This window comes from Nicotiana sylvestris, chromosome 5 (genome assembly GCF_000393655.2).
Source record: "Nicotiana sylvestris chromosome 5, ASM39365v2, whole genome shotgun sequence".
In the NCBI taxonomy this organism is placed as follows: domain Eukaryota; kingdom Viridiplantae; phylum Streptophyta; class Magnoliopsida; order Solanales; family Solanaceae; genus Nicotiana; species Nicotiana sylvestris.
In genome coordinates, this window is record NC_091061.1 from 148,271,216 (window position 1) to 148,295,777 (window position 24,562).

General features: G+C 40.3%; 1 protein-coding gene across 1 annotated transcript; it reads left to right on the plus strand.

The window, feature by feature from the left end:
• The first annotated feature begins 7,563 nt into the window (after positions 1–7,563).
• LOC104245255 (uncharacterized) lies at positions 7,564–16,978 on the plus strand. Its single transcript, XM_009800844.2, has 8 exons — positions 7,564–7,615; positions 10,818–11,130; positions 11,605–11,680; positions 12,877–13,005; positions 13,238–13,240; positions 13,325–13,355; positions 14,105–14,149; positions 16,035–16,978. Exons 1-8 carry the CDS (start codon positions 7,564–7,566, stop codon positions 16,976–16,978), a joined length of 1,593 nt encoding a protein of 530 aa, XP_009799146.2.
• Positions 16,979–24,562: the final 7,584 nt, after the last annotated feature.

The following is a 24,562-nucleotide window of genomic DNA, read 5'->3' on the forward strand; positions in this document are numbered from 1 at the left end:
TTTCCGAACATATCAGTTCAAAAACACGTGTACACACAATCAGCACCTCGGTGCTCAAGCTATAGGCAAAAATCTGTCCTCGAGTCCTCCATACTGGCCCAACATCAACATACAGAGATCACATCTTGCCCCTCGATCAGGGAACCACAAGCCATCGATGCACATCTGATACCGAGTGCTCATGCGCGCATACGAACGCGTGGAAGGAATTCAAAGAGTTACTTTTCAAGTTGAATCAAGGACGCACGATAAGAACTAGAGAATGTGAAGATTTTCCTAAAGGTTCTACAGTCTCTCGAGGATAAATACAGACGTCTCCATATCGATCGGCGAGACTCTACTAAACCTGTTCATGACTCGTGAAACCTATGTAACCTAGGCTCTGATACCAACTTGTCACGACCCCAAATTGGACTCGGTCATGATAGCGCCTCTCGTGAAGACAAGGCCAGCCGATACAATCCCCAAATCCATTTCAACAATTTTAATAGATCAATTTAAGCCTTTCTAATTAATCAGATATTGAATAATGTAAATTTAAATGAACAGTGCGGAAATAGATACAGTCCGACATCGGGGTGTCACAAGTCATGAGCATCTACTAAGGTCTAAAACACAACGGAAATTCTAGAAATACTAAATACAGTCTAATGACATCAAGAGGGAGTAAATAAGTATTGCGGACGTCGGGCAACTACCTTGCTAAACTCCAATGACTCTGCCTCTGCTCAACCAATACCCGATACCGGGTGTAGAAATACCTGAATCTGCATACAAGGTGCAGAGAGTAAAGTGAGTAATCCAACTCAGTGAGTAATAATCATAAATAAAGACTGGGCGATAAGAAATCACGAAAAGTGCATCAACATGTTGTATAGAAGCAGTACAAAATAAGTAAGAAAACAATGAAGCTGTGAAATCTCTTAAAGCATCTTAGCTCAGTTTAAAGTTCTTTAAAAATGACTTTTTAACAGTTAAGTAATTGAATGCAAAGCAACTAGAACAGATAAGCACAGAAAAACCGCCTCTCGGGCAATAAATACACAATTAAACAGGTTAATGGTAGACAAATAAGAAAGATAGCATATAAATGTTCACCCCTCGGGAACAGTGTCAACAAATCCACCCCTCGGCCAACAACCCGGAACAACACCAGCCTCTCGGGCTATATCTAACACCACAATGGGTACCCGCACTCACTAGAGGTGTGCAGACTCCTGGAGGGGCCCCTTAAGGCCCAAGCGCAATATCAAGCTATCTCGTGGCATCATCTCTAGACTCTCGGCCTCATATCAACAAGCCACCTCATGGCGTACATATCTCAGGCCCTTGGCCTCATAATCTAAATCAGTGTATCACCACTGCGGCGTGCAGCCCTACCCAAAATTATCCTCACAACACAGTCCCTCGGCCTTACTCAGTCAAAAATCACATAAGCCACTCGGACAACAGTAAAACATGTTGCTCAAGCCAAAATATCATTTAAAAGATCATTTAAGTGTTAAAATAGAGTAAACGTGGCTGAGTACGAAAACAGTGAAATATATCAGGACTGAGTTCAAGTATAATGTCAAAACAGTAAGGAAATATCAATAAAAGTCCCCGAAGGGTTCAAATAGTTGGCACGAGGCCCAAATATGGCATTCAACCCAAAACACGATGATAACAAATAGTTTTCAATCAAATACGCAGTAAAACAGTCATTCGGGATGGACTAAGTCTCAATCCCCAACAATGCACGACACCACGCTCGTCATCTGGCGTGTGCGTCACCTCAATATAGCACAACGAGGTGCAATTCGGGGTTTCATACACTCAGGACAACATTTACAATCATTACTCACCTCGATCTAGTCCAAACTCTAGTCCGCGATGCCTTTGCCCTCACGAATCGACCTACGGATGCTCCACATCTAGCCAAAATCAGTACATAACCATTAAAATATGCTAAGGGAACGAAGCCCACTAGAAAATATCTATTTTACATCAAAAATCCCGAAATTGCCCAAACCCGGCCCCCGAGCCGGCTTCTCGGAATCCGACAAAATTAACATCAATGGAATCTTCATCCACTCACGAGTCTATACATACAAAGAACGTCAAAATCGGACCTCAATTGCGCCCTCAAATTTCCAATTTACACTCTCCAAATTCAAGCCTAATTCCCCAATTGTTTGGCTTTAATTTCCACATATATCATGATTAAACAAGTAAGAATCAACATAGGATCGAGTATAGAGTTAAAAAATCTTACCTCTGAGTGTTTCCCTTCGATTCCCTCTACAATCTTTCTCAAAAGCTCCCAAATTGCTCAACAATGGAGGGAATAGACCAAGAATCGCGAACTCACCTTTTTAAACATTCTTCCCCAGGTAATATTACCTTCATCGCGAACGCGACCGGCCTCTCGCGTTCGCATAGACCAAATTCACTTCCTCACCACTTTTCCCTTTGCGAACGCGGGCAATTCCATGCGAACGCGATGCTTCACCACATTAGGCTTTTGCGAACGCGATGCAACTCTCGCGAACGCATAGCACATGGGCCTGGGCAGCCCAACAACCTCACTCCCCTACGTGAACGCGACCCCAGTCTCGCATCCGCGATGCACATGAATCCTCCACCTTCGCGTTCGCGTTCTCATCCTCGCGAACATGTAGAACAAAAATATCATCACGCAAAACACCCTTCGCGAATGCGAGTCTCTGACCGCGAACGCGAAGAACAAATTGTCTGCAACACAAAACCAGCAAAAACTGCCAAGTCCAAAGTCCAAAATTGATCTGATTAACCATCCGAAACTCACCCGAGGCCCTCGGGACCTCAACCAAACATGCTAACATAACCCATAACCTCATTAAAACTTTTTCCAACCTTCGAAACGTCCAAAACAACATCAAAACACCAAAATCACATTGGATTCAAGCCTAAGAATTTCAAGAACTCCCAAATTACGCTTTTGATCAAAAACCCAACCAAACCACATCCAAATGACCTAAAACTTTGCACACACGTCACAATTGACATAACCGAGCTACTGCAACTTTCGGAATTCCATTCCAACCCCTATATCAAAATTTCACCATCAACTAGAAAAAGCCAAAATCTCAATTTCGCGAATTCAAGCCTAAACCTTCCACGGACTTGCAAAATGCATTCCGATCACGCTCATAAGTCCCAAGCCACCTAACGGAGCTAACCAAATCATAAAAATTCCAATCCGAGATCATATACAAACAAGTCAAACCTTGGTTAAACATTTAATTTTCAAGCTTCAAACTGAGAACTGTTCTTCTAAATTCATTCTAATTACCCTGAAAACCAAAACCAACGCTTTACATAAGTTGTAATACATCACATAGGGCAAGTCATGCCCGAAACTTGACGAACAAAGTGCAAAAGCTAAAAATGACCAATCGGGTCATTACATCCTCCCCCACTTAAACATACGTTCATCCTCGAACGTGCCCAGAGTTGTTCCAAAAGCCAACCAATCGTTGAATAACCTTACCACGCCCATACCCGGGGGTGATCCCACGCTACCCTATCTCACATGGGTCCGATAAGACAATGTGACTGAAATTTCACAATCCAACCTAACCCATTAACCTTAGAACCACATTTCCACTCCTGGAATCATCCACAAGATTAGAATCTCACATATATACTCTGAATAAACCCAAACCAGTTGTAATAGCCCATACCTGCAACCTCAGGTGCAATTATATGATATACCACATAACCCAAACACTTGTAGCGATAACTTCTAATCACAGTAGCTGCACACAACAACCGAATACCGGTGGAAAACCCCTTATCAACTAAAGTCTCATTCCAACACTTTCGTATACTGCCAATGATAAATAAAACATGCAGTAAGCCATAACCATTTCTCAAATCAACCATTCATGAAGCCATTCCTCCTTTGGCAAAAACCATAGCAAATTTCTGAGCCGAACCTCGACATTATCCTTCCAACATACTGAAACCAAATCCGTTCATATTCATTAAAGATTCCAACGATCTCATCTAATCCAACACACTACTCTGGTGACATGGCACATCAATACCGACTAAAGCCACAACTTGTGCAATCCGCACACCGATAAACAATTATCCGAACATACCTAAATCATGAAAATGACTCAAATGAAAGAGCTGTACCGCAAGCTCACTAGTACCGCCACAAACAAGGCTGAGAACACGTCTCACATCATAGAAACAGAACACATGAATCTAACCCGAACGATCATACCTCCACATAGACTTGCCCCAATGCGCGACCTCATCCAAACACTAGCCCACATGAAACACCTCAAGCCACTATGCTTAAAATCGACAACCACGTGCAATTTGATCTCAAGAACCAAAGCAATTCGTCATAACTATTGCGAAGTAATTGACATAACGTTACACAGACCTGAAAGGACACAACCAATAAGCCATCCCCCGAACAATACCCATTACTCTTCCCGCTTGAATTCTACTGAGAGACCCCAATTAAAACCGCACCACATGTGCTTGTAACCAACCAATCCCAAGGCCTCGCAACACGTAAGGGTAACTCATAGATCTCCCCAGGTCACGAATAATCTCAACAACAATCGAATCAACACATCCCTCAATAATACAACTCGGAGTCAACTAAGCCGACTCAAATTAGAACACACATCCGCATTGGCCTACCCATGAACCCCTTTTCAAGGAGTCTCTGAAGCTACTCCTTCAACTCATTTAACTCCGTTAACTCTGCTGATGCTATACGATACGGTACCTAGTACCAAATCCATATCGAAATCAACAACCATGTCTAGCGACATGCCCGGTAGTAGGAAACACATTCGGAAAAGTCCATCCTCACTAGAACTAAATTAATGGTAGGAGTCTCTACACTGACATCCATCATGAAAGCCCAAATAAGAGAGACAATTCCTCCCAACCATCCGCTGGGTCTTCGAAATACAAAACCACCCTACTAGAGCATAACCCGATGAACCTCGCCACTTAATCCGTGGCATTCCCATCATAGCCAACATCGCCGCCTTAGCGCAATCGCCTATAATGACACAAAGCTGAAACAACCAGTCTGTACCTAATAAAATCTATTATACCAAGCAATGAAAGATCCACTCGGGTCTCTAAACCCCAATAGTCACTACACAGTGCCGATACACATGACCCACAACCACAACATAGCCTGAATATGAGAACTCCCAGTCTCCAACTCTATATAGCACACGAATCATCATACCTGATCCCAATTCCGCCGTCTGAATACATACCATATCTCCAACACTTAATCATTCCACGGGAGATACTCTAAAATTCTTCTGTGACACAGGGAAAACTTGAATATCAACAGTCGATCTAACAAGAGAGTGCCGCAAAACTACCGAAGTACCATTAACTTAATCACATTGCCTTTTTATGAAACATATACCCTCATCAAATCACTCCAATTAGCAATACCATCTCCTTAATCATCTGAAGATCATTTCCCTAATCATCTGAAGCTCATTTATCTAATCATTTGAAGCTCATTTCTCTAATCATCTAAAGTTGCCCGCTGCCTAAGAGTTTTGTGACCTTCCTTTCAGAACTGAATCGTAACCTTACCCACGCAATCTCAATCTTCCACAATATACCGCATATACCATACCATCCTGGAATAACAAGAGAACTCCATATCCCTTCCGAGCCACAAGCAATTATGTACTCCACCAACCAAGAACTTTCATTGAGCCCATCTAGAAGAAAATCACTATACATCCCATGCTCCTCACACTCGTGGAAAATATACACCTCTAACTGTGGTAGAAATCATCAAGAACTCCCCGACTCCCTTTTGCACAAAAACAAACCTGTCAGGACTAAATCCTTCTAACTCAACCAAGTTACGCATGCCACTAAGCCCAAGAGCATTACTGTGAAACACCTGTAGAAACTTATTACCTCATAAGCACCCAAGGAACTAATCATATCCTTACCATACCGATCTAGCCTACTACCAAGCTATCCCATCTATCCAAGTCCCTTCTGATTTACCTTTAACTTGATACTTCTCTTTGCTAAAATGCCACCATTCCTTAACACAGATTCACCCCAGGAGACCCAAGCATAAAACCACAACATCTAAGGCCCATAAGCCGTTGAATACTTTCTTAGATATTCCCAAAAGCACCACATTCAAAATACCTACCCTGAAAAGACTTCCTGCAAATCTAAAGCCATTACCTTCACCTTCTAGATATTGAGGTTTAGAATCCCATAATTGATATGGAAATGGCATAAGTCTTGACACCCTCCAAATTTAAACCTCGGTTTCTAGCCAAAAATACAACCTGAAAATCTTCAATTATTACATGAAAATCTTGAACCCATTAGAACCATTCCCGGGAGTCATTCACTCTACTCAAACTGCAATTAGCCTAATCAAACGAACCGAACAACCCGTGTCTCATTAGCACTCTGACATCGCAGAATGTAACCTCATTCCAGTACAACCAAGCAACTTCCTGCTCTATGCACTGAGCATCCTTTACCAACAACAACTCAAGACATTCCGTGACTCTCACACACCTATGAAGCATAGTATAACTTTTGTTAAGAATTTTCCTTTACTCAAACCATCCTCGGTCTCAATCTCCATAGGCCATAACTGATTCACCCGTACGTCTCAACTAGAACCAACATAGCACATAACCGTGCAGTTAACTAATCAATAGCAAACTCCCCCACTTGGCTCAAAGCCATAGATCAATTCACTCAATAACTCAAAATGCGTATACTCTATTACTGCCATAATACCATATTGAGATTAAACTCAAATCCTTTGTAAGCTTGTGAAAACACAGATCATCTAGTACTTTAAATTTTCTGCAATTCTCGCATTCACTCTCGCAACAGTTAAACCCACTCTCTTAAGCAACCTAATTTAAGTTGCAACACATATCTTTCACTTGTAAATGAGATCGTCTAACAGACAATATAAGGATCACACAAACTTCAGAACACTCCATAGGAGATAACCCACCTCCTTTGTCTCAAACTAACATTTCCACATACCTTCCACCGTTATAAACATTACGTAGTCACCTAAACTTACTCAGACCGCAACATGAAATTTACTCCACTCCCAACTAGGAAACATGAAAAGATTCTTCACATACCCATAACTCGAGCTATACCTCAAATCAAGATGGAAATCAAGCACATAGTAGTTCTTCTATCTTCCAGCAGACACTTCTCATCGCTTCCAAATCATATGGGTACATCTCGCAGTCATAACATACTCATCGCGTGGCCATCTAGCCATCCCTCCTACTAATAGGGACACTTTCGAATATATCAGATCAAAAACACGTGCTCACACAATCAGCACCTTGGTGCTCAAGCTATAGGCAAAAATCCGGCCTCGAGTCCTCCAGATTAGCCCAATATCAACACATAGATCACATCTCGTCCCTCAATTAGGGAACCACAAGCCATCGATGCACATCTGATACCGAGCGCTCATTCACGCATACGAATGCGTGGAAGGAATTCAAAAAGTTACTTTTCAAGATGAATGAAGGATGCAGGATAAGAATTAGAGAATGTGAAGTTTTTCCTAAAGGTTCTGCAGCCTCTCGAGGATAAATACAAATGTATCCGTACCGATCCGCGAGACTCTACTAAACCTGCTCATGACTCGTGAGACCTATGTAACCTAGGCTCTGATACCAACTTGTCACGACCCCAAACCGGACCCGGTCTTGATGGCGCCTCTTGTGAAGACAAGGCCAGCCGACACAATCCCCAAATCCATTTCAACAATTTTAATAGATCAATCTAAGACTTTCTAATTAATCAGATATTGGATAATGTAAATTTAAATGAACAATGCAAAAATAGATACAACCCAACATCGAGGTATCACAAGTCACGAGTATCTACTATGGTCTAAAACACAACAGAAATTTTGAAAATACTAAATACAGTCTAATGACATCAAGAGGGAGTAAAGAAGTGCTGCGAACACCGGGCAGCTACCTCGCTAAACTCCAATGACTCTACCTCTACTCAACTAATACCTGATACCAGGTGCAGAAATACCTGAATCTGTACACAAAGTGCATGGAGTAAAGTGAGTACTCCAACTCAGTAAGTAATAATCATAAATAAAGACTGAGCGATAAGAAATAGCGAAAAGTGCATCAACATGCTGTATAGAAACAGTACAAAATTAGGAAAAAAGCAATGAAGCTGTGAAATCTCTTAAAGCATCTTAGCTCAGTTTAAACTTCATTAAAAATGACTTTAGCAGTTAAGCAATTGAATTCAAAGCAACTAGAATAGATAAGAACAGAAAAACCGCCCCTCGGGAAACAAATACACAATTAAACAGGTAAATGGCAGACAAATAAGAATGATAACATATAAAGGTTCTCCCCTCAGGCACAGTGTCAACAAATCCACCCCCGGGCAACAACCTGGAACAACACTAGCCCCTCGGGCTATATCTCACATCATATTGGGTACCAGCGCTCACTGGGGGTGTGCAGACTCCTGGAGGGGCCCCTTATGGCCCAATCACAATATCAAGCCATCTCATGTCATCATCTCTAGGCTCTCGGCCTCATATCAACAAGCCACCTCATGACATACATATCTCAGGCCCTTGGCCTCATAATCAAAATCAGTGTATCACCATTGAGGCATGCAGTCCAGCCCAAAAGTATCCTCACAACACAGGCCCTCAGCCTTACTCAGTCAAAAATCACATAAGCCACTCGGGCAACAGTAAAACATGATGCTCAGGACTGAGTACAAAAACAGTGAAATATATCAGGATTGAGTTCAAGTACAAGGTCAAAATAGTGAGGAAATATTAATAAAAGTCCTCGAAGGGTTCAAATAGTTGGCACGAGGCCCAAATATGGCATTCAGCCCAAAACACGATGATAGCAAATAGTTTTCAACCAAATACAAAGTAAAACAGTCATTCGGGATGGACTAAGTCTCAATCCCCAATAGTGCACGACCCCACGCTCGTCATCTAGCGTGTGCATCACCTCAATATAGCACAACGATATGCAATCCGGAGTTTCATACCCTCAGGACAACATTTACAATCATTACTCACCTCGATACGATCCAAACACTAGACCGCGATGCCTTTCCCCGTATGAATCGACCTCCATATGCTTCATATCTAGCCACAATCAGTATATAACCATTAAAATATGCTAAGGGAACGAAGCTCACTCGAAAATATCCAATTTACATCAAAAATCCCGAAATTGCTCAAACCCAGCCCCCGGGCCCACTTCTCAGAATCCGACAAAATTAACATCAATGGAATTCTCATCCTTTCACGTGTCTATACATACCAAGAACATCAAAATCGGACCTCAATTGCCACCTCAAATTTCCAATTTACACTCTCCAAATTCAAGCCCTAATTCCCCAATTTTTTGGCTTTAATTTCCACAGATATTATGATTAAACAAGTAAGAATCAACATAGGATCGAGTATAGAGTTCAATAATCTTACCTCCAAGTGTTTCCCTTCGATTCCCTCTTTAATCTTTCTCAAAAGCTCCAAAAATTGCTCAACAATGGAGGGAATAGACCAAAAATCGTGAACTCACCTTTTTAAACATTCTGCCCCAGGTAATATTACCTTCTTCGCGAATGCGACCGGCCTCTCGCGTCCGCGTAGACCAAATTCACTACCTCACCACTTTTTCCTTCGTGAACGCGGACAATTCCATGTGAACGCGATGCTTTTCCATATCAGGCTTTCACGAACGCGATGCAACTCTTGTGAACGCATAACACATGGGCCTGGGGTGCCCAATGACCTCACTCCTCTACGTGAACGCGGCCCCAGTCTCGCGTCCGCGATGCACATGAATCCTCCACCTTCATGTTCGCATTCTTATCCTTATGAATGCGTAGAACAAAAATATCATCACACAAAACACCCTTTGCGAATGCGAAGAACAAATTGTTTGCAACACAAAACCAGCAAAAACTGCCAAGTCCAAAGTCCAAAATTGATCTTATTAACCATCCGAAACTCACCCGAGGCCCTAGGGACCTCAACTAAACATGCCAACATAACCCATAACCTCATTCAAACTTGTTCCAACCTTCGGAATGCCTAAACAACATCAAAACACCAAAATCACATCGGATTCGAGCCTAAAAATTTCAAGAACTCCCAAATTACGCTTTTGATTAAAAACCCAACCAAACCACATCCGAATGACCTGAAATTTTACACACACGTCACAATTGACACAATGGAGCTACTGCAACTTGCTGAATTCCATTCCGACCCCTATATCAAAATCTCACCTATTAACCGGAAATGCCAAAATTTCAATTACGCCAATTCAAGCCTAAACCTTCCACGAACTTCCAAAATGCTTTCCGATCACGCTCCTAAGTCCCAAGTCACCTAATAGAGCTAACCAAATCATAAAAATTCCGATTTGAGATCATATACAAACAAGTCAAATCTTTCAAATTTCAAGCTTCAAACTGAGAATTGTTCTTCCAAATTCATTCTGATTACCCTGAAAACCAAAACCAACAATTTGCATAAGTTATAATACATCACACAGGGCAAGTCATGCCCGAGAACTGACGAACAAATTGCAAAATCTCAAGATGACCGGTCGGGTCATTACATTCACTTACACCTACCGATCCAACAGCTCCTCGAGCAGATCCAGATCCGGATTCATCCTCAACTGAAGAGGAATCTGTTAACTCAAGTGAAGATAGTTCAATTGATTAAGACAGTGATTTTTTTGGTGATGGCATAGAGGATTATGGTAGTGATATACATGAAGAGTTCATAGAGTTTAAGGCTGAGAGGAAGTCTTTCCAGAGAAGAAAAAGAAAGGAAAGAGTTCCTGTTGACCCTGAAAATGTTCCATGTGGTGTGGCTGGACCAGATTTGGGGTTTGATGAAACTGAAACAGGTAAAAAAGGTATAGAAGGTAGGATAGGGGGTGATGAACCATATTACCTAAGTTCCGATGCTTGTAACTTTGAAACAAATGAAGATGAATGTTGGGTTGAAGATGGGGAAAAAGTTAGAGTAATCTACCAAGAAGAAGATCTTCTACCAAGAAGGTGGTTTATGATCCTATAGCTAAAAAGGTTGTGTGGCAGCTGGGTATGATTTTTGCAGATGTGGATGAATTTAGAGATGCAGTAATCAAGTATGTTGTTTAAAGGAGGGTTCAGGTGGAAAAGTATGTGAATGAGCTAACAAGAGTCAGAGTAAGGTGCAAGGATAGTTGTTCATGGCTGTTGTATGCAAGCCTTGACACTTCAATTAATAATTTTGTGCTTAGGACTTATAATCCAGTTCATAAGTGTAATAGGGACACCAGAAATTACATGTGCAATTCTAAATACCTGGCTAAAGTGTTTAAAGATAAAATAGTTGAACAACCAAACATGAGTGTTCAAGTTACAAGAGTTAATAAGGAAGAAATTTAAAGTGCATGTTGGCAATACCACAGCTAGGAGAGCAAGAGCCAAAGTATTGACAGAAATTATGGATGACCATATTCATGAGTTTGGAAGAATTTTTGACTATAGGGATGAATTGTTAAGAACCAACCCTGAGAGTACTTGTGTGGTAAAACTTGGTGAAGCTAATGAATCTGGTAAGGCGGTATTTCAAAGTTTCTATGTCTGTTTTGGTGCATTGAAGAATTCATTCATGGGGTGCAGGAAATGCATAGGTTTAGAAGGTTATTTCTTGAAGGGAGTTAGTAGAGGGCAGTTATTAGTTGTTGTAGCTAAGGATGCCTGTGAGCATGTGATTTTTTTCCTATGTGAAATACTCCTACAAATTAAAGAAATAAATTTCTCCCAATTGTTTGCAATTTTATAGAATTTCTGTAGGAATTTGTGTTAATTGTTGTGCATGTTTATTTTTATTAAAATCATGAAAAATACAAAAAAAAAGTCATGCATTGCATTTAGATCTTCGTTTTTATATTTTAGGATTAATTAGTTAGATAATTGTTTTATTAAAAATAAAAATCAAAAAATGGCTCATGTTTACATTTTACCTTTTATTTTTTAGATTAGTGATTTTTCTTTTATTTAGGATCGAGTAAGCTTTACAATTATTTTAATTAGATAATTAGTATAATTTTACAATTTATATAATTTAAGAATTTAATTTTAGGATTTCATTAATTACAGAAAAGGAAAAGGAAAATAAAAGAAAAAGTTGAAAAAGGAAAAAGAGAAAAAAAGAGCTGGATTTTGAAAGTGAACTTGGGCCAATTTTACATCCAAATCCGTCCAAACCCAGGCCCACTACCCAAATATACCCGGTCCAGCCCATTTACACGGTTCAAGCCCTTCAGTCTGTGAGGCTTCTGAAACGACGTAGTATGAAGTCAACACTACGTCGTATTGAGTTAAAACGATTAAAATCAATCTCTACCCTTCAGTTTCTCTCATCCAACGGCCAGTAAAGCCCCAGCCCACCTGTTTAAAGATGTTTGAACACATTTAGATACAACACATAACTTTGTCCATCTTCTCCTTCACCCTTTGTATCTCACCGTGTCCGTCGCCCACCGGAATCGCCAGTTGCGGCGGTTGGTCTCCAAACCCCCTCCAATCTTGACCATATTACCCCCATCGGCCCCTCACTCCGAATCCATTGCTATTTCTTTCCAAAAATCACTCAGCTTCCTTGAAATAGAAATCTAAAACAACAATAAAATCCTTTTCGTCCCTTTTTGTGTAATTTCCTCCCAATCTGTCCTCTTCTTGATGTTAAGCATGTGCGAATCAATTAGTTTCAATGTGAGGATCCAATTGGCTGATGTTTCGATTTGTGCATGACAGCCAAATTCTGGGATAACAATCTTCGATGTGTCTTTATTTCAAGCTATTGTTTCTTCTTCGTTCTTGGCTCGCGATGAGGACTGTGACAAAGAGCACAAGCCATTGAAGAAATTCCGGCAAATGCTCATGGTATAGTTCACACTATGGGTTGAGGTCTTCTCGTCGGATGTTATTATCTTTGAGTCATCGATCTAGTCGGTATACTTCTCTTTCTTATTATCTCAGTTAGGTTTAGAACATATGAGTTTTCAGTAGATTAATTTGGTAATAATAGGTTAAGAAGTGTAGTTAATCTCTTTGTTAGTACTTGTTAATTTTCTCCTTTCCTTTTACTCTTTTTCTTTTGTTTCTACTTCTTTAGAAGGTATGATGTTAGTAGGGTTCAGAACTTGGTTGGTTTGGATTTCTTGTGAATTTGTTTTCTTATATTTGGGATTGAACTTGCTAGTGCAAGAAGCCCAAAGAGATTGTTGAAGCTTGTTAATGCAGAAGCTTGTTAGTACTTGTTAATTTTCTCCTTTCCTTTTACTCTTTTTCTTTTATTTCTGCTTCTTTAGAAGGTCTAATGTTAGTAGGGTTCAGAACTTGGTTAGTTTGGATTTCTTGTGAATTTGTTTGCTTAGATTTGGGATTGGGCTTGCTAGTGCAAGAAGCCCAAAGAAATTGTTGAAGCTTATTAATGCAGAAGCCCAAAGACATTTGGGGCAGATTGGTTCAAATGTATGGTAGGTTTAAAGTAATTATCAAACCTTTTAAGGGGTAGTTAGGAGAATTGAATAGAAAGAATCTTTCCTAACTATCTAGGAAGCTTCTAGGAAGGTGGGAATTGGGTGGATTAACAAACAAGCTTGAATATAGGGTCTGAATTGAACAAAAAGAGAAATTGGGGAGGGGTAATAGTAAAAGAAAAAATCAATCTCTGTTGCCCTAATACTCCTCTATAAAGAGTCTCATTCCCCTGAATTCTGGGAGAGAGATTAGAACATCAAAGATAAAAAAAACGGCAGAAAATATTCTTTCATTATAGCTTGAGTTGGATTTCTTCTCTTTGAAAATTTTGGAAATGGTATTTTCTGGGAACTTCTCTCAACTTCTAAGCTGAAATGAAGCTGGTTTGAGGCTGCTTAGATCGATTTTCATTGATGTTCCCTGCTGTTGAATCTATTACTATGTTGCTGCCCTAAGCTGACTTCAAGTATATTTTGGTTCTTTTGTTTGCTATATCCAGGTACACCTTTGAATCACTGGAATGGAAGTGAATATGATGATACCTGTATTAAGGCTGATATGTTTTCACTCACTTTTTTTAGTAGTTGGTTTCTAAGATTTATTAATCTGCATATTTTTCCTCTACTAGTCATTTGTTCTGTGTAGTATATCAGTAGATGAAGACTTGTGTTAGAGTATAAAGGCAATCATTGTAAACACATGAATTTTAGAACTCAAATTCGGTTTTTGTGTCAAGATGTATACTGATTTTGGTCTGGGTTTATATTGGGGTCACTTGGTTTGATTCTGAGGGTGGTTTATTATTATTGCATTTAGTTTTCCTAAAAGGGTTTAACTAAATGTGTTAGTATCATTCATTATGCTTTGTATGAGTAATACTGGAAAAATTGGGAAATTAATCATATGTTTTTTTGTTTACTTCCACCATGTTTCAATCTAATTAAGACCATGTTCATCGATTTATTGCATTTTTGGGTCTGTTACTGTAGACTTGGTTATTTTTATTAGACTAGATGATTAAAGGTGGTCTTTCACTATCATTGGGCCTAAGGAAATATGTAAGTGTTTTACATACACAAGCCATGGAGATCAATGAAGGTCTCCTTCATTATGGGCCAATAGAGGCCTATTCAGGTCCATTCCGAGTTGTATATAGTAGTTTGGTTCAGGCTAGGTTTGGAAGTCTAGTCGTTGTTTTCTTTCAATTTTGTTGGGTCTGATTGCTAGCCCAACTGTTTTTTAGTGTTGGTATTTTAAGTGGCGTGATTGGCTATTTATTTGGGCCAAGAAATTCAGAAGATCAAAATCATGTATTAATGTTAAGTGTTCAATCATAATCCGCAGTCGGTCATTGATGTTAGAGTTAATTTTAAAAGTGCATGAATCTCGTAGCTTGCTTTAGGCACGTAATTAAATCATCACAACTACGGGTATGGTTCCCATGGCGTGGTTGTGATACTTGATCTCAAATTCATTTAAATATGAATATCCGTAGTTCATTTAGTTGAATACTTTTCCTTTAACAAACTGAGGCATGCCATTCATACATTTGAATCATATAATCTATGTCTATCATATTAATCATCTTAACTAATGTAGAAAATGCCTTGAACTTTCGCAGTTTGATTTAGGTACGTTAATTAAATAAACTGACATAGCTACGAGTATGGTTCCCGTGACGTAGTTGTAATGCTTAATTTCTAAAATTTGGGGGTATATTTATGTGACCCGGACACAATTTAATCTTGTTAATAAAATAAGCATGTTGTTGATCGTGGGTATAGTTTCCGTGACATGATTCGCAATGTGTAATCAAATAATTAGTTGTATAACAATTGGATTATTAAAAGTAGTTTCAAAGGAATAAAAAATGCACATAGGATTCAGAGATGTTTTAAAATCAAATAAATAGGCCAGTATTAACAGTTAAGCGACCGTGCTAAAACCACGGAACCCGGGAGTACCTAACACCTTTTCTCGGGTTAACAGAATTCCTTACCCAGATTTCTGTGTTCGTGGACTATAAAACAGAGTCAATCTTTCCTCGATTCAGGATTTGAGCCAGTGACTTGGGACACCATAAATTATCCCAAGTGGTGACTCTGAATTTAATATAAATAATCTCGTTTCGATTGTCACTTAAATTGGAAAAACTCCCTTATATACCGCTTCCGGTGGTAGAAAAAGGAGGTGTGATAATGCCAACAACCAAATGCTTCCACTTGCTTAAGCAATAGTGGAATATGAGAACAAAAATACCTGGTCATGGTTTGTATCTTTGCTTAAAGATGATTTAGCAATAGGAGATGGCAGGGGTTTCACCTTGATTACAGACATGCAAAAGGTATATCATTCCAGTATGTTTGATATTCTTTTTTGTGTTTCATGTTTGATTACTAACTAATTTCCTCTTTTGTATGGACTTCTAGCAGCAATTCAAGATATTATTCCAGCATGTGAGCACAGGATGTGTGCCAGACACATCCTTGCAAATTGGTCAAAGAATTGGAGAGGGATTCAGAGGAGGATGTTGTTCTGGAAGTGTGCTAGAAGTACATATGAGGCTGAACTCAAGAAAAATCTTAAAGCACTCAGTATGCTTGGTAAGAACATAGTTGATGATCTTTTGTACTATAACAAAGAGACTTGGTGTAAGGTGTATTTTAATGTGGAAGTCAAGTGTGATGTAGTAGATAATAATATGGCTGAAATTTTTAATGCATGGATTCTAGCTGCAAGGCACAAGACCATTATTACCATGCTTGAAGAAATAAGAGTCAAGATGATGACTAGAATAGCTAAGTTAAGGGAATTTGCAAATACTTGGTCCTACAACATTCCTCCAATGGCATTAAAGGTTTTAGAGGAAAATATTGAAAAGTCAATGAGGTGTACAATTTTTTTTAATAGACATACAGGATATCAGGTTAAGGAGGGAACAAATCAACATACTGTTTGCCTAAGAAATAATACTTGTAGTTGTAGGGCTTGGATGTTGAAGGGGATACCATGGCCACATGCCATAGCTGCAATGTACTATAAAGGGTATGAACCAGCTGACTATGTTGATAATTGCTACATGAAGGAGACATATTTGATGACATATTCTCACTTCCTTCAACCACTCAATAATATGAAAATGTGGACTGCATCTACTAACCCTCCTGATGCACCACCAGTGGTGAAAAGTATGCCTGGCAGGCCCAAGAAGGTTAGGAGAAAAGAGGCAACTAAAACCAAAAAATATGGAAAGTTACCTAAAACTGAACTTGTCATGAGGTGTAACATCTGCAAGGGTGTTGGTCACAACAAGAGAGGGTGTCATAAGAGTGCTACAGATCCATCAGGTTCAGGAACTGTTGCTACACCATAAAATGTAACTTCTACTGCTGCAGAAGCATCAGGTTCAGGAAGAAATAGAAGCAGACCAAAGGTAATATAATATAACTAAGTGTATCTTGTTCCTTTTAAATGCAAACACTATATCTTATTATTTATTATTTGTTAGAAACCAAGAAATTTAGAAGATGAACCTACTGCAAAAAAAATGGAGAGGAAGACCTAGAAAATCAACATATACTGCACCTAATGTCTCTATTGCTGCTGAATTTTCAAGTTCTGTAACATCTGCCGCTGCTACTACATCAACTGCACCTATTGCAGTAGCTAGTATAGGCAGGGGAAGAGGAGGATCTAATGCAACATCTGCTGCACCTAATGCAACATCTGTTGCAGCTAGTAGAGGTAGGGGAAGAGGAGGATCTTGGAATGCAACTCACTCAGAACCTAATACATCTGCTGCTTATCATTTACTAGCTAGTTGGTTTGAATGTTCTGTACCTAATACATCATCATCACCTAATGCATCTGCTGCAGCTAATGCCTCTACTGCTACACTAAATAGAGGAATGGAAAAGGGTGTGGAAAATACAAAACCATTTAAAAGGCCAAAAGTGATGGGAATGGGTGTGTTTCAAGCTGAAAATGGCTTCAAAACTTTGAATGTAAGTGTATATTCTTTATGGTATTCAATATGTTTTGTATATTTGTTATAACTTATTTAGTTATTCTTTCTCTGTAGCCTGGAATGCCAAGTAGTAGAATAGTAGCCACGCTAAGTACCAGAATAGAGTCCAATGGACCAGCAATGATAATAAGATCAGCTGATGTAACTGGTGACATTGGTTTCAAACCAAGTAGTGGACTGAAATGGAAGGGAAAACCAGCAATCACAACAAGAAGGCTTCAAGAGATTAGAGGGAAATATAGAATTCAAACAAGGACTGGTGGATCAAACAACCTAAGCCAGAATAGTAGTTCTGCACATCCCCAATAGATTTGGTTGTTTTTGTTGACTGAAATCTACTTCACCTACAATTATTTGATGTTTTTGGTTGACTACAAGTAGACAATGTATACCCTAAGCCAGACAGTTGGTTATTTTTGTTGACTACAATCTACAGTTTTTATCCTATTAGTTTTTAAATGTTGCCTTAGTACATTTGATGTTTTGTTGACTGATTTTGGTGGTATTTGTGAAATGTAGCAGCTATATTTCTATGAAAATCAATGGTGTCTTGCCATTTACATAAAACCTCAGTGTGACTTATATATAGAAGTTGAAGGAATCGATCATGGCAAGTGCAATAGATACATAATTAACTTCTACATAGCATATACTAAAATGAAGTTACATACCACAATGACAACAAAAGAGAGTTGTTACAACCATAACCAAACACTTCTAGATAATTGTTAACTCATAAAACAACTACAACTTCAGCAAATCTGCTATTACAGCTTCATTTGATCACTCTTCAAGTTGCCTACTTGAATTAGGCAGTAATAAACACATAACAACAAAGACAAAATACAATACACAAAATGAACTTCCCATTAAGACAACACCAGGTCCTTTTCTTTTTCTCTTTTGCCCCTTATCTTTTTCATCATCAGTCAAAACCAAATTAATATTGGCATTTTTCATATTTTCAAGCTCAACCAACTGCATCTTGAGGATTTCATTATGTGCCAAATCTTCTTCCATCTCTTTAATTTTGTCGAACAATCTTGGAAGAATAAACTTCGATCCTTCGTCAACTTCATTGTCCCTCCATTGAAAGAATTTGCAACTCTTGGCCTAAAAAATTTATAATTGGAATCAATTTAATGACAACACACAAAGATAATCAACCATAATAGACGGGTTAGAAATGAACACATACACCATAGTAGGGACAAGACTAAAATCTTCGGCCAGGATTTCACTTCGACCAAGAAGTCTGCATTTGCAACAAAATTCCATGTTTGCATCGCACTTGAACATTGAGCATTGGGTCTTCATCATCCATACAAAGTCTATTCAAGTTGGTATTTGCCATTTCATAACCCTAATTCCTAAAATATAAAAATTAGAGAAGAAATTTTAAACCCTAACATAAAAATTATGAAATCGAATTGACTAAATATTAGTAATTTATATTCTGTTGATTGAAACTCACCTCAATTTCAACAGCAGCAGCAACAGCAAAATTTCTTCAACAATGGTAGATAGCTTTTAAGTTTAGAAAGAGGGATAAGATAAAGGGTTCAATTAAAATAGTTGAGTTTAATGTTTGGGACCCTTTCTTATGGCTTATTTGGCATTACACATGGCGATTGAATAGTAGACATGCCTTTTAAAATTAGGTCTCATGCGCTTGGAAGAGGTGTAGTCACGGTCGAGTTTAATTGAGCATATAATGTTAAATCAATTATGGTAAAAATAAGTTTAGGGGGGTAATAGGACCCCCGAAAAGAAAAGGTGTGTAGTTGGTAAATGGGTCATAGGATGGTGTGGATTTATTTCAATCTATCCACTGTAAGTTCCCTATCCTTATTCATAATTTGCTTAGAAAAATATTAGTATAAAGAAAAATGCACATGATGAGATTTCTCTACAACTAATGAATAAGAAATATGTCAAGAGTCTTACCAAGACAGTTGCAACCAAATGAAATAAGATAACCAAAAAATTAATTTTTCTTCCTTCCCATAGCTCAGACAAGATTTCATTCAAGATAAGATCCAAAGAAAATATCAAAGCACATATAAGCCAATGATGACAATTTATGCAAAAATGATGCTTTCTTTTCAAGTCTGCTTTCAACTGAAGCGTCAAACTAAAAATGTGAAAGATCATGCTTGTTGCAAGAAAATATCAAATAGATACTATTAAGACACACATCGATAATCACTGCAAATGCGTTATTTTCTTATTAAAAAATATGACCTATGCAAAAGTAAGGATAATCATCAATAGAAACATATATATATATACCTCCCAAAATTTTGAGTGTGACGACCCAGCCTGTCGTCTTTGGAATTTATGCCCCGTTTCCCCATTAACCGTTTCCCCTAAGTTCATTTCTGCTATTCTGGTTTGCTGGGACATTCGGTGTTGGGATTCGGAGTGTTTTGGGACACTTAGTCCCTAAATAAGAGCTTAAGTGTTGAAAAATGGTCCGTAATCGGAACAGTGTGAAGATGGCCTCGGAATGGAAATCTGATGGTTCCGTTAGCTCCGTTAGGTGATTTCGGGGTTGGGAGCGTGTTCGGAATATATTTTGGAAGTCCGTAGCTCATTTAGGCTAGAAATGCCGAAAGTTAGTATTTTGACAAATTCCGGTTGATACGTTAAATTTTGATCCAAGGGTCGGAACGGAATTCCGGAAGTTGCTGTAGCTTCGTTAGATGATTTAATATGCGTGCAAAATTTCATGTCATTCGGACATGTTATGGTCGGGTTTTTGATCAAATGTGTGTTTTGAAGTTTCTTAAAGAACTTAGGCTTGAAGTTGATGTAATTCGATGATTTTAGTGTTAGTCGAGGTGTTTTGATGATTGGAACAAGTTTGCATAATGTTCTAGGATGCGTTGGTGCTTTTGGTTGAGGTCCGGGGGCCTCGGGTGTGTTTCGGGTGAGTTTTGAGCAAGTACGGACACCCCGGAACTTAGAAAAATGGAGGTGGCAGCAGTGGAGACGCGGACCACGCTCCTTTTCGCGCTGGGCGCGCGGCCGCGCCAGGGAAGATCTGCAGGCTGCTGGTTCTACTTCGGAAGCTCATATCTTTTGATCAACACGGAATATTGAGGTGATTCAAAAACGAAAGATGTAGAGCTTTGACTCTAGTTTTCAGAAACATATTATGATAGGCATTTGGACATTTTTAGAGAAAGTTACGGCCTAAATAGTGAAGCCTGTCACTGCAGTCAAATTGCTGCGCGGCCGCGACCATTTTTGTGCGGTCAGCACACCCTGGGCGCAGACCGCGGTCATTTTTGTGCGGTCAGCACTTTCGGAATCCGAGGGGTACTCTATAAATACGAGGTTTTGGATTTTATTTGATATTTTGACCTATAGAGCTCGGATTTTGGCGATTTTTCGAAGGTTTTTCAAGAAATTGGTCGGGGTAAGTGATTCTAACTCAGATTTGGTTAGAATACATGAATATACCATTGAATTCATCATTTAATTAGTGATTTGAGATAGAATCACGGAAAAAATTGTGGAATCTTTCAAAAATATAAAATGAAGATTTGAAGGACCAAATGGTGTCAGAATTGGATAAATTTGGTATGGTTAGACTCGTGAGAGTACGAGGTTTCTGGAAATGTAAATATTTTTCGATTCTGAGATGTTGGCCTTAGGGGCATTTTGGTCATTTTACCTATTTTCGCGCCTTAGCTTTGATTTTAATAGTGGAACTAGTTACTTGTGATGTTATTTACAATATGTAATTGGTTTGAATAGATTTGGGCCACTCGGAGTCGGATACTCGTGGCAAGGGCATTGTTTCTTAGCGATTTTTGTACCGGTTCGAGGTAAGTGGCTTGTCTAACCTTGTGTGGGGGATCTTTCCCCTTAGGTTGTGCTATATTTGATAATTGAAATACCCTGTACGTGAGGTGATGAGCGCGTACTTGAGCTAATTGTTGAAAATCCGGTTTTTCCTTAAGTATTTCAATTGAGTTCTTTCCTTGTTTTATGCTACTTGTGAATTTAGCATGTTTCTAGTCTAGAAAGGCATGTTTAGTTGACTTAATTGCCTATTTGCTTAAATTGCCTGAATTGCATTACGTGAAGTATGTTGGGCTAGAAGTAAATGTTTACTTGGTACGAAATTAGCGTTTAATTTAATATTCTTGTGTTGTTGCTCTGTGTTTTACTTTGGGACAACGGGTTAGAGTCCCGGGAGATCCCCGGCACATATATTGAGGGTACCAAGAGATCGTCGGGATACCAAGAGATCCCTAATACATATTGAGGATACCAAGAAATCCTCGGGATACCAAGAGATCCCTGGCTTATATTGAGGATATCAAGAGATCCTCGGGATACCAAGAGATCCCTAGTACATGACGAGGATACTAAGAGATCCTCGGGATACTTAGAGATCCCCGGTTACTTTCCTTATGGTTTGCTTTCATCATTGTTTCCGTTATTGTACTCTTATTATCCTGCATAGATTCTTACTGTAGGTTCTCAATTGCACTGCTTATCTTATCCTGACATCTTTATTTTTTTTATAACCTCAGTAGGGCCCCGACCTTCCTCGTCACTGCCCAACCGAGGTTAGGCTTGGCACTTACTGAGTACCGTTGTAGTATACTCATGCTACTCTTCTGCACACTTTTGTTGTGCAGATCCAGGTACATCTGAGCAGGCATACCGCTAGTAGCTGTCAGGGAGCATTATTGGAGACTTGAGGTATACATCTGCTACGTCCGCAGATCCGCAAAGTCTCCTTCTCATTCCATCCCCAGTTGTTAGCTGTTATTTCGATTCCTCTCTTTGTATTAGACAAATTCTGGTGACTAGAGCAGTGTTAGACTTCTTGTAACCTGTGTTGCCCGTGGGATTCCGGGTTTTGGGATGTTACTTTCAGGAGTTGTGTATTCAGTGTATGTGCCAAGCGGCATCGTTATACACTTCCTTTTTTATTTAGTGTTTGTTTACTGTTTTTATTTTGAACAGTTAAATTCCGCAATGTGTTAGGCTTTCCTAGTCTCGAAGACTGGGTGCCGTCATGACAGGTTCACAATTGGTGAACCAGGGTCGTGATAAGTTGGTATCAGAGCTCTAGATTCATAGGAGTCACGGGACACAGGCCGGTTTATTAGAGTCTCGCTGATCGGTATGGAGACGTCCGTACTTATCTACGAGAGGCTATGTAACTGTTAAGGAAAAATCTTCACTTCATTGAATTCTTTGTCGTGCTATGTTTTTAACATCGATTCTAAACTCCTGTCTTCTATTCTCTCACAGATGGTGAGGACACTCATGGCCCGGGACGATTAGGCACCCGCACCCCTTCCTGTAGTCGCTAGAGGCAGGGGCCGGGGCAGGGGTCGTGGACGCGCGCAGGGTGCAGCCAGGGCACCTGCGCGAGCAGCCGCCGAGGTACCACCAGCGGATCCAGCTAGGACTCAAGCACCGGACACGCCCACAGTCGCCACCACTCCAGCTGTTCAGGAGGTATTGGCGCAGTTTATGAGCATGTATACTACGCTGTCCCATGCAGGGTTACTTCCACTTCCCGCAGCCACGTCCCAGGTCGGGGGAGGATCCCAGACTCCCACATCCCGCACTCCAGAGCAGAGGGTGCATATGGGACATATTCCAGATATTATTCCTGTCCAGCCTGCGGTACCGGTTCAGCCCAAGGATGGGGCACCTGCTTCTGAGGATGAGCAGCGTAGATTGGAGAGGTTCAAGAAGTATGACCCTCCTATTTTCAGCGGGCTATCTACCAACGATGCTTTGGGGTTCTTGGAGGATTGCCATTGCATCTTTCGCACCATGGGTATACTGCCTCGAGCGGGGTTTTTTTCGCAGCTTTCCAGCTTCGGGAAGTCGCCTATGACTGGTGGCGCACCTTTGAGTTAGACAGTCCGGACGAGGCTACCTCCCTGACTTGGACTCAGTTTTCAGATATGTTTCAGAGGGAGTTTGTTCCCCAGAGCCTCCAAGATGCATGGCGCGCGGAGTTTGAGCATTTGCGCCAGGGCCCTATGACTGTCTCTGAGTATGCCATCCGCTATACTAGGTTGGCCAGGCATGCGCCTGCTTTGGTGGTTACTGTTCGTGAGAGGGTTCGCAGGTTTATCGAGGGCCTTATTCCTTCCATCAGGTCTGGCATGGCGCGAGAGTTGAAGATGGATATACCCTATCAGCAGGTAGTGAGCATAGCCCGGAGGATAAAGGGTATGCATGCCAGAGAGCGAGAGGAGAGAGAGGCCAAGAGGTCTCGAGAGTCGGGTCATTTCTCTGGTGCCCGTACTTCAGGAGCAGGACGCCATGGTAGGGGCTATACGGGTCGCCCAGTTCACTCAGATCTTCTTTCACCCAGCAGTACTCCAGCTCCTCCCTGATCTGAGGAGCCTTATTATGCACCTCCGGTTTCTAGTGCGCCTCCTACGCGGGGTACCTCCAGAGGTCAGTCTAGCAGGGGTGGGCCCAGTCAGTCACAACCACCGCGCCCTCCCAGAGCCTGTTATGAGTGTGGGGATACCTGCCATATAGTGAGGGATTGCCCTAGGCTTGGGAGGAGTTCACCTCCACAGCAGTCTCAGCAGCAGCGTACCCAGCGGGATTCTTAGGCCATTGTTCCAGCTCCAGCTGCCACCCCACCTTCCCAGCCAGTCAGGGGCAGAGATCAGGAAGATAGAGGTCACCCTCGAGGGAGGGGCCGGGCAAGATTTTATGCCATTCCTGATCGTGCCGAGGTTGTCGCCTCCGATTCTGGTATCACAAGTATTATATTGGTTAGTCACAAAGAGGCATCGGTTCTATTCGATCCAGGCTCTACTTATTCTTATGTGTCATCTTATTTTGCTCCGCATTTGGGTACAGCCTGAGAGACTTTGAGCTCTCTTGTTTATGTTTCTACTCCCGTGGGAGATTCCCTTGTTGTGG

Bases quoted from the DNA above. Each gene is read 5' to 3' on its own strand.
- LOC104245255 (XM_009800844.2), top strand. From the start codon at position 7,564: ATGAATGAAGGATGCAGGATAAGAATTAGAGAATGTGAAGTTTTTCCT. The intron at 11,681-12,876 runs GTATTTCAAAGT...TGTGCATGACAG, and splicing joins CTAATGAATCTGGTAAGGCG to CCAAATTCTGGGATAACAAT. The intron at 13,356-14,104 runs GTTAATGCAGAA...TGCTATATCCAG, and splicing joins CAAAGAGATTGTTGAAGCTT to GTACACCTTTGAATCACTGG.